Below are 14740 nucleotides of genomic sequence, written 5' to 3' on the forward strand. Positions count from 1 at the left end.
AGCCTCCGCTCTCATAGCCTTTTCCAAAAAATTGTCCATACTTAGAAATTACAACTTTATTGGATTTGAAAACCAACTTAAAACCATCTCGACATAAACGGGAACCGCTAACGAGATTTTTATTTATGGATGGCACATGATGAACGTTCTTCAGACGCACAGTCTTCCCCGAAGTAAACTTCAGATCGACCGTACCGACACCTCGAACGATGGCATGTGACCCGTTCCCCATCAGCACATGTGAAGTCCCTGTTGCCTGGCAAGAAGAAAACATGGAGGCGTCAGCACAAACATGTACATTGGCACCGGTGTCAATTAACCAATCAGGGGATTGAAATACTGAAAGGATGGTAGGAAAAATACCATACCCTGATTCCTTCATATCAATATCACCGATGACAACATTAGTGGACTTGCCGCTCTTCTCATGTTCGCGCTCCTTAAAGTGGTTAGGATACTTCGGAGCCCATTGATTAGGATTACCGCAGACATGGCAAAGTCCCTTCCCCTTCTTATGAGAATTCTTCTTGAAGTTGGTAGAATGTGATGGCTTGTTCTTTGTATCAAACTTGCCTTTGCCCTGAGTTTTGTTCTTATTGTTTTTGAACTTGTTGGGCTGGGAGTTCTTCTTCTGTACCATGTGGGCACTAGAACCTCCCTCAGCAACTCGAGCACGTGTGTCCTTTGCTCTCGCCTTCTCTTCAACATCAAGAGTACCAATGAGATCCGCAACGGAAAACTCCTGTCTCTTGTGTTTCAGGGAAGTAGCAAAATTGTTCGACGAAGGTGGAAGCTTGGCAATGATGCCTCCGGCAACAAATTTGTCTGGCAACACACACTTGAAGTACTCAAGTTCTTTTGCGAGCGACTGTATCTCATGAGCCTGCTGTACAACAGGGCGCTCATCAGTCATCTTGTAGTCATAGAATTGCTCCATGACGTACAACTCACTGCCGGCGTCCGAGGCACCAAACTTAGCCTCGAGCGCAGCCCACATGTCCTTGTCGTTGTCAAACGACATATACGAATCCACAATGGAGTCATCAAGAACACTCAGAAGAGCACCTTTAAAGAGGGTATCGATCTTCTCGAAAGCTTCCAGCTGTGCTGGATTAAGATCGCCCTAAGGCTTGCCCTTGGTGGCGTCATAGCAGCCCATGGTCTGAAACCAGTAGACTGCTCTCGTGCGCCACCTCTTATATTGCGCCCCCTTAAAGGCAGGCGGCTTCGGATGCGCAGCAAAACCACTCGGGGTAAATTGCCTATAATCAGGTTTTTGGATTGTTTGAAATATGAGCAAGTTATTACGAGATTTAATCCGAATAATTAGAAGATAAATCATGACTACAGTAGCAGAGATTAAACTAATCATGCGAACTAGCATAGCAGATGAATAGATCACATTTAGGGCACATACTAGAAACATGAATTCTACCAGGATCTCGAACAGGAAGGATAGAATCACATACGGTGCAGCGGGAGCAGCACCGCCGGCGTTGACGTTGTCGCCCATGTCGTCGAGGATGAGGTTGCCGAGGTCGGGGAAGAAGTCGTCGTTCGCGAAGTTGTCGCTGCCAGCAGTCGCGCGAGTGCGCTCCCCAAAAACCTGATTGCCCCTCCCGTACAGGATCACGAGAGGCGGGGTTCCGGAGGCCTGCTGTCCCTTCTCCCGGTTCACGCCGAAAGGAGGGATGGAGAAGACTTGCTTGGCGGCGCAATGATCTGGAACGGTGGTGAGAAACCATACGAAGCGGCGGCGACTAGGGTAGACGTCTGCCTGACTATATAGTGCGGGCCGGGTAGGTCGTGGGAGTAAACCCCATGTCCGAGTCGTCACGATCCAAAAGAATCGGAAACGGTTTAGTAATTAACGCGTTCGTTAATTATTAATTAATAACTCATTAATTTTTCCCGAACAGCAAAAATATAGACAACGTGCATAGCTCTGTCCTCGGCTCAATCCCGCAACCCGCGGCGCGGCGAGCGAGGAGGAGGAGCGCGCGTGTAGGTCTCCTCTTCTCATGCTCATACAAGTGGTAGAAGAGCTCATCTTATAAAGAGATGCAACTCTCTCTCAACTTCCAATGTGGGACTAAACTTTAGCCTCACTCACTCCAATCACATGTGTGCATAAATGAGCCAAGAGAATTTCAGAATTTTAATTGGGCTTTGGGCCAAAGGTCTACTAGCAAAATTTCAACACCGTACACTATGTGATGCTCTATCGTGTACTCCTATGTAAAAGCTTGGTACATTCCTGACGACTCTCATTTCTACTTGAGAACGTCACATCAGGAGAAGCTCGTATATGGGAGATGCACTCATTTCTAGCTAAGACAAGTCACTTCCGTCTTGATGGATGAGATTAGGGGAAGAGTGATGTATGTCAGGAGGATACACTCTCTAAGATATATAGTCTGAAACCTATTTTTTGGGGTGGGTGCGAGATGATTCGAACCTACGAACTTTTTACAATGTTTATTTCATTATGGCCGTATGCATCATTATGATGCAAAGGCGGGGGAGTCCCTTTTTAAAAAAAATGTTTATTTCATATCTCGGTTGTACACGCGTACTACATATATTGTCCTTATATCCACTGCATGTGCAACATTTAAGGCTCTAAAGCCAGCATGCTATATGTCTAGCTCCGGCAAGCATGTGCAAAATCACCTCCCATATATCCCTACATCCACACTACTTTTCTAAAGGTTTCTATATATACACACACAGAGAATCAATGAATCATGATGCAAGCTAGCCATGAATTTACTTCATCGCGGCTGCCCCCCTGATGGCCGGTCACATTTGAACTTCGAAGTGCTATATGCCATCAAGAATTAGTTTCACCGCCTTCTTATTTTTGCAGCGAGAAGTCCCCCTACTTCCATAAGATAAAATCGAGGGATCTTCATGAGATTAATCAGTGCAAAAATTATATTTAACAATTAATTCCACTATGTCAGGAGACCATTCCCAGTAGCAACGCACACATGCATAACTTCTCTTGATCAATCCATGTTCACATTACACACAAGAATACCGTACAATCTGGAGGCGTCGGACGCAATCAGATATCCCCGACCCCCGCGTCGCTCCTGGGCGGCTCGGGGGAACTCCAGTCGTCAGCCGGCGGCGCCCCCCTTCCCCACCCCTTCTCTCCCTCGCCGCTGCCGGAGGATGCGGCCGGGCTAAGCCCGCGCCGTGGACGGCAGCGGCGGGGCGTTCCCCGCGCGAAGGCGCGCATCTCTGGTGGAGGGAGGTCGCTCCCTCGTCCTGCTCGGCGGCCCGGCGGTGCGGCGCTCCGGTGGCCAGGACCGCGGATCTGGAGGGTGGCTCCTCCGGTGGTCCCCTGGTTCCAGTTGCTGCTCGCGGGATGGCGCCTCCGGCTCCCTGCGCTCTGAGGCGGCGACTCTGCTTTGCTTCTCAGATCCGGCCATGATTGGGTTGGGGTGGCGGCCCTCCCACCTCTGCTCGCAGGCAACTACCTGCAGGTTTGCTGGCCGGGAGTTGTGCGCCTCTTGCGGCTGCCCTGCGGAGGAGGGTTGCTGGGTCTGGCAGGCGGCCAGATCTGGGTGGCAGGGTTTCGGTCGAGGTCGTCTTCGATCTAGATCGAGATCTCCATCGGGGGCGTCGCACGGCGGTGGGATCGGATCGGCGGCAACGTCACCGGTTCGGCGGAGGGCTCCGTGATCAGGACGTCGTGGCTTCCGGTGAAAATCGCGTCTGACTGCGGTCATGGCGGACGATGGCGGCGTCTCAGACGTCGTTCCCTTCTCGAGGCATCGTCGTTGCAGGTCACGTCAACCTGATCGAAAGGTTCCGGGGGAAACCCTAGATCTGGATCTACCGGATCGGACGATGGCGACGTTTCGATGTCGTTCTCCCTCCTGGGGGCATCGTTTTGGAGCAAGTGTTGACTGGAGGGGACAAGAGGAGGAGCGGCGTGGCATCTGGCACGTCGACAACTGCGGGTCTCAGCGGCATGGAGCAGCGGGGGTCTCGCCGGTGGGCGTGTGATGATGGACGAGCGCAGGATGGTGGCGCTGTCTGGCGTCGTGGTGGCGTCGATGGCAGAGAGGCCTGGCACGGTTCATGCAACAGTACAGCTCTGAAGATGGATTGATGGTACGTGGCTGCGGCGGCCTCATACCCGGCAGGGGGCCTGGTTGAAGAGCACGCCGGACTGGTGGATGCCCATACCCAGAAGGAGTCCTGGTTGGGACCTCAGGTCTCAGATGTTAGGTTTGGCTGCGAGGTCTGTTTGGTATTAGGCCCAGACCATCAGCGCCCCTTCATCAATTAGATAGGAGTAGCGACAGAGGTTGCGAAGATGGTGGCTTTAGTCTTACTGTTGTATGACTTTGTAAGGTCTTGTGTTATAATCAATAAAGTGGCCGTATGCATCGTCCAGATGCAGAGGCCGGGGGTATTCCTCCTTTTCGAAAAAAAAAGAATACCGTACAATCTAGAGCTGACAACTATCAAACTAAATGCATGCATGGTGAACACTTGAGGTGTCGCTGCTCAGATGTTGGTTGTGATTGACCATCGTGACATACTGTTGTTGTGAAGCGTAGATCAAAAGTATCCAACTAGTAGATAGGGACAACAATGAGGCCCTAGACCCACCAAACTAACAAGGATTTCATCCTTTAGGGGTGGGTGAGAGAGAACCTTCCCCATGGGGATATTTACTGAAGTAATTTCCCCATAGGGTAACGGGATGGAGAAGGTATCCTATTCCCCACACCCATTCATCCCTGATCATGCAAACATGGATGGAGATGGGATAATGAGGAATATATGGGGACATGGATATTCTAGGGAGGGCATCGATTGTCCCCATTTCCATTTCTATTTGTATACACATGAACAAAGGTTGAATCCACGGAGATCCAACAGACCTGAATCCCGTGAGATCCATTGGAGACATACCTTAATGTACCCTCTGGCAAAGCTAGATGCCCCGCCGGGACGGAGTTGAGCGTGGAGGACGCTATTACATCTTCATGGAGTTGCGACCACTTCATCCTGAGTAGGACACAAACCCTAATAAAAAAACACCTAAAACGGAGTAGAAAACCCTTCCGTCAGTAAGGGCGACCGAACGGTTTCCAAAAGTGCAACTGACACGTAGAGTGGATATTTCCGAGAGCCCAGAAGCAACATTGTTGTTAGCAGAGCTAAGAAAACTAGCATCCACTTGTGAGAATATTATGGTTGGATTGAAAACTTTTAAACAGTCAGCTATCTGGCACCCGAGCGATGGCGCTAGAATTGATATATGGAAGGTCACTCGATCGGAGGGAGACACCTAGAGGACATTGTTTACTACAAACGGGTCAAGACTTAATTGATCCAAATTCTAGGAACTGGGATGACCAGCTGATCAAGGATAACTTGTAGCTCATAAATGCATGGTTAGGCGAATTTAATTGCGTCGCAATATACAAAGTCGGTTTGCTTCACGATGAGCTCGGTGTATCTGGAGGCATGGAGATCTAAGTACATGACCGGGGCCCGTCTTAATGAGGGAGTTGGAGGGATGGAGCCACATCTGTTTTGGAAGTTATTGTGGGGAGATTGGTACCCACTAAAGTTCATATTTTCAATTGGAGGGTGTTGCATGGCCTAGTTCCTTGTTATTGTTCTTTGGCTGATCGTCATATGCAAACCCCCGTTCTATGCCATGTTTGTCATGTGGATCCCCAAGATCTCAGTCACATGTTGTTCCTATGCGATAGAGCTATGGACGTTTGGAAGGAAGTTGCACTGCGAGAATTCATATAACCTTTAGCGGCTCGGGAGCGATCGGGAGTTGTAACTCCGGAGCAACTTCTTTGTGGTGAGCTTCCTGGAGGGATGGCTCTTCCCATTGCGAATGGAATTGAGACTATTATGGTTGCATGATGGTATCTCTGGTGGGATCACCGAAAAATTTCACATGGTAAGACGTGGTATCCCCTACTAGGTCGGCCATAAGTATAAAAAGGGTTGTGTTGAATGCTTTGGCTGTTAAGATAAAAGCTCCGTTTGGAATGTCAAACGGAGCAGGACAACGGTGAGGACTATGAAACATAACATTGATGCGAGTTTTTACCCGGACGTGGGGGTTGGAGCGACGGGAGCTTTACTCCGAGACTCCAATGGGGCGTTGATAGTTGCATCATGTTCTTTTGAAGACGTTGCATCAATAGAAGCAGTCGCACTATTGGAAGGGTCATGACTTGCAGACTTGTTGGGGATCTTAGCAGTGGCGGTGGAGAGTAATTCAATGGAGATAGTTCAAGTCATTCTTGATCCAGCCGAGTATCGAGCATAAGGAGAAGTGGTGACTAATGACTGCCGGGAGGTTTCGAATTCCTTCGGCATGGCGACTATAGCATACATGTGCCCGTGAAAGCAATGTTGTTGTGCGTTCGCTTGCTCGAGCAAGTTAACAAGAAAACTATCTGAGGAGTGGCGTGATTATCCTCCGTACTCCCGTATTCGTTATCGTGTACTCCCCCCATCCTAGAACGCTCTTATATTACGGGACGGGGGGAGTAACGGGCAAGATCATTGTTCAATAAAGGTAGCTGAATTTCAAGAAAGGAAGAAAAAAAAAACAGCGTACACGGTGTAGTGGGCTGGCCGCTCGCGAAATTTAGTTGCTCCAGCTTGGACCATGGTTGGGCAGGCGTCCAATATCTTGGCCACTTTGGGCCCATCTTGTGACACGAGAAAGGACCAAACGCGCCGGCGGTGAGAGAGGAGAGGATGGAGCGGCGGCGCAAGCCTCTTCCGCGCCGGCCGCCGTACTGCGCTCCTTTTACGTCAGGTCGTCCACCAGCCAAGAAGAGGAAGAGATTGGGCTCCGAGGGAGAGATTGAACCTTCGGCCGGGGCGGCAGGAGTCGACCGGATCAGCGCCCTCCCCGACGAACTCCTCGGCGAGATCATCTCCCTCCTCCCCACCAAGGACGGCGCCCGCACCCAGATCCTCGCGTCCCGGTGGCGCCACCTCTGGCTCTCCGCCCCTCTCAACCTCGACTGCCGTGGCTTCGCCACCGCCGCCGATCTCGCGGTCGTCAGATACCGCAGGGTCTACAACAACGTCCCCTCTGCTGTAGCGCACATTCTTGACCGCCACCAAGGCCCCGGCCGCCGCCTCCGTGTCAAGGGGTACCGTCTCCCCGTCGCCGCCGCCGCCGCCACCGCCCTGAATTGGTGGATCGTGGCCCCCGCCCTCGCCGCCGCCGCCTCCGCCGCCCTGGATTGCTGGCTTGTGGCCCCCGCCCTCGACGGCCTCCAGGTGCTCGAGTGCTGGGTTTCTTCCAAGCGTTCTAAACCGCTTGGGCCGCTGCCGGCGTCCGCCTACCGCTTCTCGCCCACCCTCCGCGTCGCCACCTTCGGTGGCTGCCGCCTCCCCGACGACGACATCGCCCAAGGGCTTCACTTCCCCAACCTCAAGCACTTGTCACTTGAATCCGTCTCCACCTCGGAGCATTCTCTGCACAGCCTCATCGCCCGTTGCCCCGCTCTGGAATGCTTGATGATTCACACAATCTTCAGCTTCCGTCGCCTTCGGATCAATTCCCTCACTCTTACGTTCATATGTGTGCAAGATCAACTTCAGAACTGCAAGGCATTCAGTCAGCTCCAGTTTGAGGAACTCGTCATCCAGAATGCGCCTTGTCTTGAAAAGTTGATCCCTCTCTACTTTGAGTGTGGTCTGCAGGTGTCGGTAATCTCCGCGCCTAGACTTCGCACCTTGGGCTTCCTTACTGATTGGGGCGATCATTCTACCAAACTAGTGTTTGGCTCCACAGTTATTCAGGTGATTAACCTTCCAACTGCTCTATATACTTCTTGCCTTATATATGGGATGTCTAACTAGTTAACCCGTGTTTGTCATCTGCACTTTTATATAGCCTGATTTTGTCTCCCATGCTCCATTTAGGGATTGCGCGCCAATAGCCTGACAACGGCGGTGCACACTGTCAAGATTTTAGCTGTCAATGTCAATATTCTTAGTTTGGATAATCTTCTTGACATGATGAGATTCTTTCCATGCTTGGAGAAGCTGCACGTGAAGGTGGCTGTTTCTTCCTTGATAATTCTTAGCGTCGTTTAGCTTAGCTTTTGATATACTCACTGTTCTAAAGCGGTGAAAGATTTTATGTCTTTCTTTGCAGTCATGGAGTTCGGGTGAGAAAAATTTGTGGCATCATAAACACCGGGATCTTCTCAGATGTCTTGACATCCGTCTCAGGACAGTAGTGTTGGAAACGTACCTGGGCAGCTGGTCACAGGTTAACTTTGCCAAATTCTTTGTGCTGAACGCCAGAGTGCTGGAGTCAATGACGTTTCATGTTGAGGCCAGCTTGTACGATGAGGAGTTCTTGGCAGAACAGCGTGGGAAGCTTCAGCTAGGGAACAAGGCTTCAAGAGATGCTCAGTTTCATTTTACAACTGGTACTTCTCTCGAAGCTGTTTGGGAGACCAAGCATCTCAGTGATCTTAACTTGAATGACCCCTTCCTGTGTAGATGTTGAAATGGGTTTGGTGAGTCAGGAATTATCTTTGCTTATCTCATTTGTGTTCTGTGAAGACTTTCTTAGTACCCTTGTCTGTAGTATGTGTATATGTACAATCTTGTGTCATTTCTTTTGTCCTACACTTCCTGGTATATGCACAATCTCACTGAAAAGTTTTGGATTCGTCAACAATGTTGCTACAGTATAAGACGGCGGCTTGTCGAGATCCATCTTTTAATCTTCCATTGGAACATCTGTTCAAGGACTCTGCATGCAGTGTCATTCTTCAGTGTTAATTGAAGGGTGGGTATTTATTCTGGAATGTCTTATGAATACCATTGAAGTGAAGGAAAAGGAAACAACTTAACTCTTCTGATTTAAATGATTTTTTACTGTCTGGACCATACATCGCATCAGTGTATTGGTTACTTATATTTATCTAGCTTCTGGAGGATTTATGAGTTCACCCTACTTGTTATTGCTTGGCCTCGTACAATGGAAGTAAATGCGAATCGTTCTGTTTATCGATGCAACTGCATTTTGATTATTTATTAAACTACTACTGCATCTAAATTAACAAGTGCAATTGTATCGAGGTTTTGACAGGTGCAATTGTGTTGAAATTTCGAATTGGAATATATCAGATGGTTTTCGTGTCTGGGTGTTCTATGCACTGTCTTTTGCAGTTAGAGACATCACACACAAATAATCTTACTATTGTTTTGTGCTGTCCTATTATACTTTTTTTCCGAGAATGATTGTCTTTTGCTTTATGTCGCCTTTTTTTGTCCTATTGTACTTGTGAGGAGAAATACTTTTTTTATTCTTTTGCTTTATGTCGCCTTTGATCTTATTCGAGTAATCCTCTGAATCTTTTATTTGCTGTTGCCACTCGATTCTTGTCTGTTTTTTTGCAAAACTGTTCTGTGAACAGTGACTCAGCAACGTAGAGTACCACATTAATTTGCAACGAGGTGAGTCACACATAGCTGTTACCATATAAATTATCGGTCCTATATTATTCATGCTCCTGGATTCAGTCATATATGTATTTTCTTGGCCTTGATGATTCAATAATTTCTATGATGCTTTGCTTCATGGCTGCCGCAAGTTTGCATCGCTGATTGCTAAGTTAGCTACCACACATTATATGATCTCAAGCATTTGTTCTCTGAGTCATTGTTTTGCACTTCTGCTACTGCCACCGAGTCCTCTGATTTAATGCTAATGCAGCTTCTCAGGTATCTGAGAACTGCCTGCTACATCTAAATAATATCCATACCTTGGTTGCTCTCTCTCAGAATTCGAAAAGTACCCAACTCTGTACATTGACTGTTGTGAAGATCCTGAACACCATTATTTGCAAGCTACTTGATACAGGTTCGGTTCTTGATGAGATGGAACCTGAAACTGTATTTGTTGTAGTCTTGTAGATAAGGCTGACAGCAGCAAGACTTGTGTGATTGATGTGTGTGTGTTTGTGATGTGCGTCGGAACTTAGCTGTGAGTGTAGAGACGGTATCCACCAGCCGGAATAATCTAATAATGTCACTTGTGTACTCAATAGAAGTACTCAATAATGCGTATATATCGAGCATGCAATGCAGGAGTAATTTGATTCGAGTACTGATGTTTGTAGTATGCCTATATGCACATTCCCGTGTCATTTGTTTTGTCATACACTTTAGGGTATATGCACAATCTCGCTGAAAAGTTTAGATCCCATCTGGATTCTTCAACGATGCAGCTTTGGTCTTCCATTGTAACATGAATTAAATGATTTCGCCTGCAGTGTCATTCTTCAGTGGTAATTGAAGGGATCTTGTTTTCTCTGGAATGTCCATGAATACCACTGAAGAAAAGGGGGAGGAAACGACTTTACTCTGTAATAATCTGAAGTCAGTTTTGTATTGTCTGGTCCATACATCGTATCAGTGAATTGGTTACTAAATTATGTTTATCTAGCTTCTGGATGATTTATGAGTACACCATTTCTTGCTGTTGCTTGGCCTCATACAATGGAAATAAATACGGACGGTTCTTTCTATCGATGGAGCTACATTTTGATTATTTATTAAACTACTTGCATCTAAATTAACAACTGCAATTGTATTGAAGTCCTAAATTTGAGTGTCTGAGATGCTCTTTGTACCTGAGTGTTCCAGGCACTAGCTTGTGCAGTTAGAGACATCACACACAGCAAGTAGTCTTAGGTTGCTGTTTATTTTACTTGTGAGGAGAAAGGCTATTGTTTTATTGTAATGAAGTCCTAAATATGCTGCTGTTTGAATCTTTTCTTTGCTGTTGCCACTGGACTCTTGTCTGATACTACTTTCTGTGAGCAGTGACTCAGCACTGTACAGTACTATATTGTTTTGCAACAATGTGAGCCTCATAGAGACGTTACGGTTCATATTTTTGGCCCTTAGTATTATTCATGTTCTTGGCTTCAGTCATTTGTATTCTCGTGGCTTGATGATTCGTATTTGTCATTCCTATTCAGCGCTTACTGGCTGTAATAGTATGATGATGGTTTGCATCGCTGATTGGTAAGTCAGTTAGCACGCATTATTGTTAAACTCAATTATTTCTCTTATGCCGCCTCAAGTTTTCCACATTGTTTTCTGAGTCAATGTTTGCAGATCACAACTCTAAATGTTGACAGTTTCGAAGTTTTTTGAACACCAACATTTGTAGATCACCAACTACTCGGTACAGGTTCGTTTGTTGATGAAATGGAATCTGAAACTCGATCTATCCGTTGTACATATATAAGTTGCCAGCAGCAAGATTTGTGTGTGATTGACGTGTGTGTTTAACTGTTTATGATGGGAGAAGAGTTGAGCTGAAAGATGATGAGGCCAATGCAGAAACCATTTCAGCCTGTTCAATTCAGCCCTTTTTTTAGGTCTTTACCATGCAATGAAAAGAAGGGTATTTGAAATTTTGAAGTGACACTAACATTTGTATTAGCTTAAAGAAGTACTACAACCTATTTGCCAAATTATAGTGCATAGAATTATTTTTTTCTATAGTCAAACTTTTGACCAAGTTTATGTATACAAAAACAATAATTTGCAATAGTAAATATCATGTAAAAATATATCTCATGATAACTCTAATGGTAGTATGAATGTTGATAATTTATCATAGTTTTAAATAGCCGGCTATAGCTCTGCTATAGTCCGCTATAGCCTTTTCAGTAGGTTGCCGCTAAATGGTCTCATGTATAAATAGCCCGCTATAGCTGATTTTAAGGTCCGCTGCTATTTGGCATAGCCCGCTATTTAAAACAGTGTAATTTATTACAAACTTAGTCAAAGTTTAAGGATGACCTTGAAAAGAACTTATATGCACTATAATCTGGACTTCTGGAAGGGGTAATTATGTTTTATTCAGCAGATTTCTCATCGGAGATGCCGTTAATTAATTATCGTTGGTTGGTGAGTGCTCGGCGTTGGAACCTAGCTGCGGGTGTAAAGCCGGCATCTACCAGCCAGAATAATCACACAACGTCACATGTGCAGGCTACGCACCAGCCGGGCATGCAATGCGCGAGGTAATTTCCAGCCTCCAGCTAGCTAGCTTAGTTTGGTCCCGTCTGCCTCCACACAGTAACGGATCAGTTGCTCGGAATCCTCACTCGTTTTTACATATACTACCTCCGCTTCTCCAGGTATTAGCAGATCAATGGCGATAGCAGTGGGAGTAGGTGTGGGTGAGTGGGTATGGTGGCCGGGCCTCGCCCTCGGCGCCGTCCCGCTGCTCTGCCTCGCCGTCTGGCACTCCACCGACGCGTGGTACCGCGCCGCCTTCTTCCTCAGGCACGGCGGCCGGCGCCGCCTGCCGCCGGGCCACATGGGCCTGCCTTTCCTCGGTGAGACGCTCTCCTTCGTCTGGCACTTCAAGCTCGCGCGCCGCCCGGACGACTTCATCGCCGCCAAGAGGCGCGCGCACGGCTCCGGGGCCGGCATCTACCGGACGCACCTCTTCGGCTCCCCTGCCGTCATCGCGTGCTCTCCGGCGGCCAACAAGTTCGTGTTCCAGTCCGCCGATAACTTCGGCATACGGTGGCCGGTGCCGGAGCTCATCGGCCACAAGTCCATGGTCAACGTCGAGGGCGCCAGCCACGCCAGGCTTCGTGGGATCATCCTCACCGCCATCAACCGCCCCAGCTCGCTTCGGACCATCGCCGCCGTCGTGCAGCCGCGTGTTGTGGCGGCGCTGGCCGCGTGGGCAGACATGGGGACAATCTTTGCCTCCACCGAGATCAAGAAAGTAAGAGATCTATTCATCGGTGAGCATGCATGTGCTTTTCTTCTCTGTCAATTCCTTAAATTGCACAGGTGACGTTCGCGAACATATTCAGAATGTTCATAAGCATGGAGCCGTCGCCATTGACAGAGCAGATAGACCAGTGGTTCGGCAGCCTGATGGCTGGCCTCAGGGCATTCCCCTTGGATTTTCCAGGGACAACATTTCACCGCGCTCGCAAGGTAATCTGTTTTTCTTTTCATACAATGCACTAAATGGATCGGGTATTCGGGTTACACTATCAAGAGAGAGTCAAGGTAATTTGTTTGCTCCTTGTTTTTACAGAAATCATTAAAATAACTGTAGAGGAATCTAACAACTTGTGCAGTGCCGTCAGAAGCTGAACGCGGTCTTCCGACATGAGCTGGAGGCAAGGAAGAAGGTGGACAAGAAGTGTGATGATCTCATGAGCGGGCTGATGTGCACCGAGGATGAGCAGGGGAAGAGGCTGAGTGATGAGGAGGTTGTGGACAACATGGTCAACCTCGTGGTCGCTGGCTATGAATCCACGGCCAGCGCCATCATGTGGGCTACCTACCACTTGGCCAAATCCCCTGCCGCCCTCGCCAAGCTCCGAGAGGAGAACATGGCAGTGAGCGAAAGCAAAGGTGGTTCATTGATGATCACCCATGATGACCTCCCAAGGATGAAGTACACGGCGAAGGTGGTGGAGGAGACGATCCGAATGGCCAACGTCGCCCCCATGGTGCACCGCGTGGCGAACCGGGACGTGGAGTATGGTGGGTACACGATCCCGGCAGGGTGGCCGGTGCTCGTGTGGGTGAGGTCGCTGCACACCGACCCAGTCTACTACCAGGACCCCCTCACCTTCAACCCCGACAGATGGGATGTATGTTGTTGTTTTTCTCTCATTGATCATGGATGCAACTTCATCATGTACGCACCAATTGTCAACGAAGAACTTGATGAATGCAGAAACCAGCGAAGCCAGGGACGTACCAGGCATTCGGTGGCGGATATAGGATTTGTGCCGGGAACATGCTCGCGAAGTTGCAGATCACCATCATGCTCCATCACCTCTCCACTGGTTATGAGTGAGTGATGATATATATTACTTCAAATCCTATGTAATCACTAACATGAGATCAGTAGAACTCATTTGCTTATTTTTATCTTGGCATTTGATTGATTTATTTCTTTATTGCATAAACTGGCATTTGATCCTAGTTTGCCATACGAATGATTGTTTCAGATGGGAGCTGTTGAATCCTGATGCGAAGATCAATTACCTTCCACACCCAAGGCCAATGGACGGCGCATCCATGACCTTCCGTAAGCTTAGAGCTTGATGGAGATGCATTCAATGATTTTTTCTAGCTATGTGCTAGTGCATCAATGTTAATTCTATTAGTATTGTATGATCATATCAGAACTATAGCTAGTATATCTTTTTCTGGAAATGACATTATCTTTGTAAGCAAACATGGGCATAATGCTTTTAAATTTGTACTGCAAGGGACAAGACCATTATTTGAAAGCTACTAGTTTTTTTTTTGTGATGAGAAGGCCATTTATGAAGCTCGGCTTGATTACTTTTGGTTGAATGGGTGCACAATAGATGAGCCTGAGGGGCGAAAGAGCCCGCCGTGACTGTCGAGTATGTGTGGTCACAAGTCAAAGATAGGCAAGCTCCCATGTGAAGTGCCTCTAAATGGGCCGGCTACAGATGTGTCCCATCAATACATTTAAAAAAATCAGAAAGTAGGATTCTTATTGAATAAACTTTATATTATATCTAGGAAAATTAGTTTCACAATTGGTAAAAAAATATACTCCCTCTGATCCATATTAATTGTCGTGTACAAAGTTGTACTAAGTGTGCGACAATTAATATTGATCGGATGGAGTGGGAAAAAATGTTCATGTACTGTGTAAATATTTATA

At 47.5% G+C, this 14740-nt stretch overlaps 2 protein-coding genes across 2 annotated transcripts; both read left to right on the forward strand.

The window, feature by feature from the left end:
• The first annotated feature begins 6598 nt into the window (after window positions 1–6598).
• On the forward strand, window positions 6599–8905 carry LOC125507750 (F-box/FBD/LRR-repeat protein At5g53840-like). Its single transcript, XM_048672241.1, has 3 exons — window positions 6599–7821; window positions 7945–8079; window positions 8180–8905. The coding sequence occupies exons 1-3, from the start codon at window positions 6763–6765 to the stop codon at window positions 8537–8539; spliced, it is 1554 nt and encodes a 517-aa protein (XP_048528198.1). The 5' UTR covers window positions 6599–6762; the 3' UTR covers window positions 8540–8905.
• A 297-nt stretch (window positions 8906–9202) lies between these two features.
• On the forward strand, window positions 9203–14337 carry LOC125507751 (ent-kaurenoic acid oxidase 1-like). Its single transcript, XM_048672242.1, has 7 exons — window positions 9203–11239; window positions 11924–12080; window positions 12198–12799; window positions 12868–13017; window positions 13164–13685; window positions 13772–13890; window positions 14049–14337. Exons 2-7 carry the CDS (start codon window positions 12041–12043, stop codon window positions 14143–14145), a joined length of 1530 nt encoding a protein of 509 aa, XP_048528199.1. The 5' UTR covers window positions 9203–11239; window positions 11924–12040; the 3' UTR covers window positions 14146–14337.
• Window positions 14338–14740: the final 403 nt, after the last annotated feature.

The sequence above is a fragment of the Triticum urartu genome, chromosome 5, assembly GCF_003073215.2.
Source record: "Triticum urartu cultivar G1812 chromosome 5, Tu2.1, whole genome shotgun sequence".
In the NCBI taxonomy this organism is placed as follows: Eukaryota; Viridiplantae; Streptophyta; class Magnoliopsida; order Poales; family Poaceae; genus Triticum; species Triticum urartu.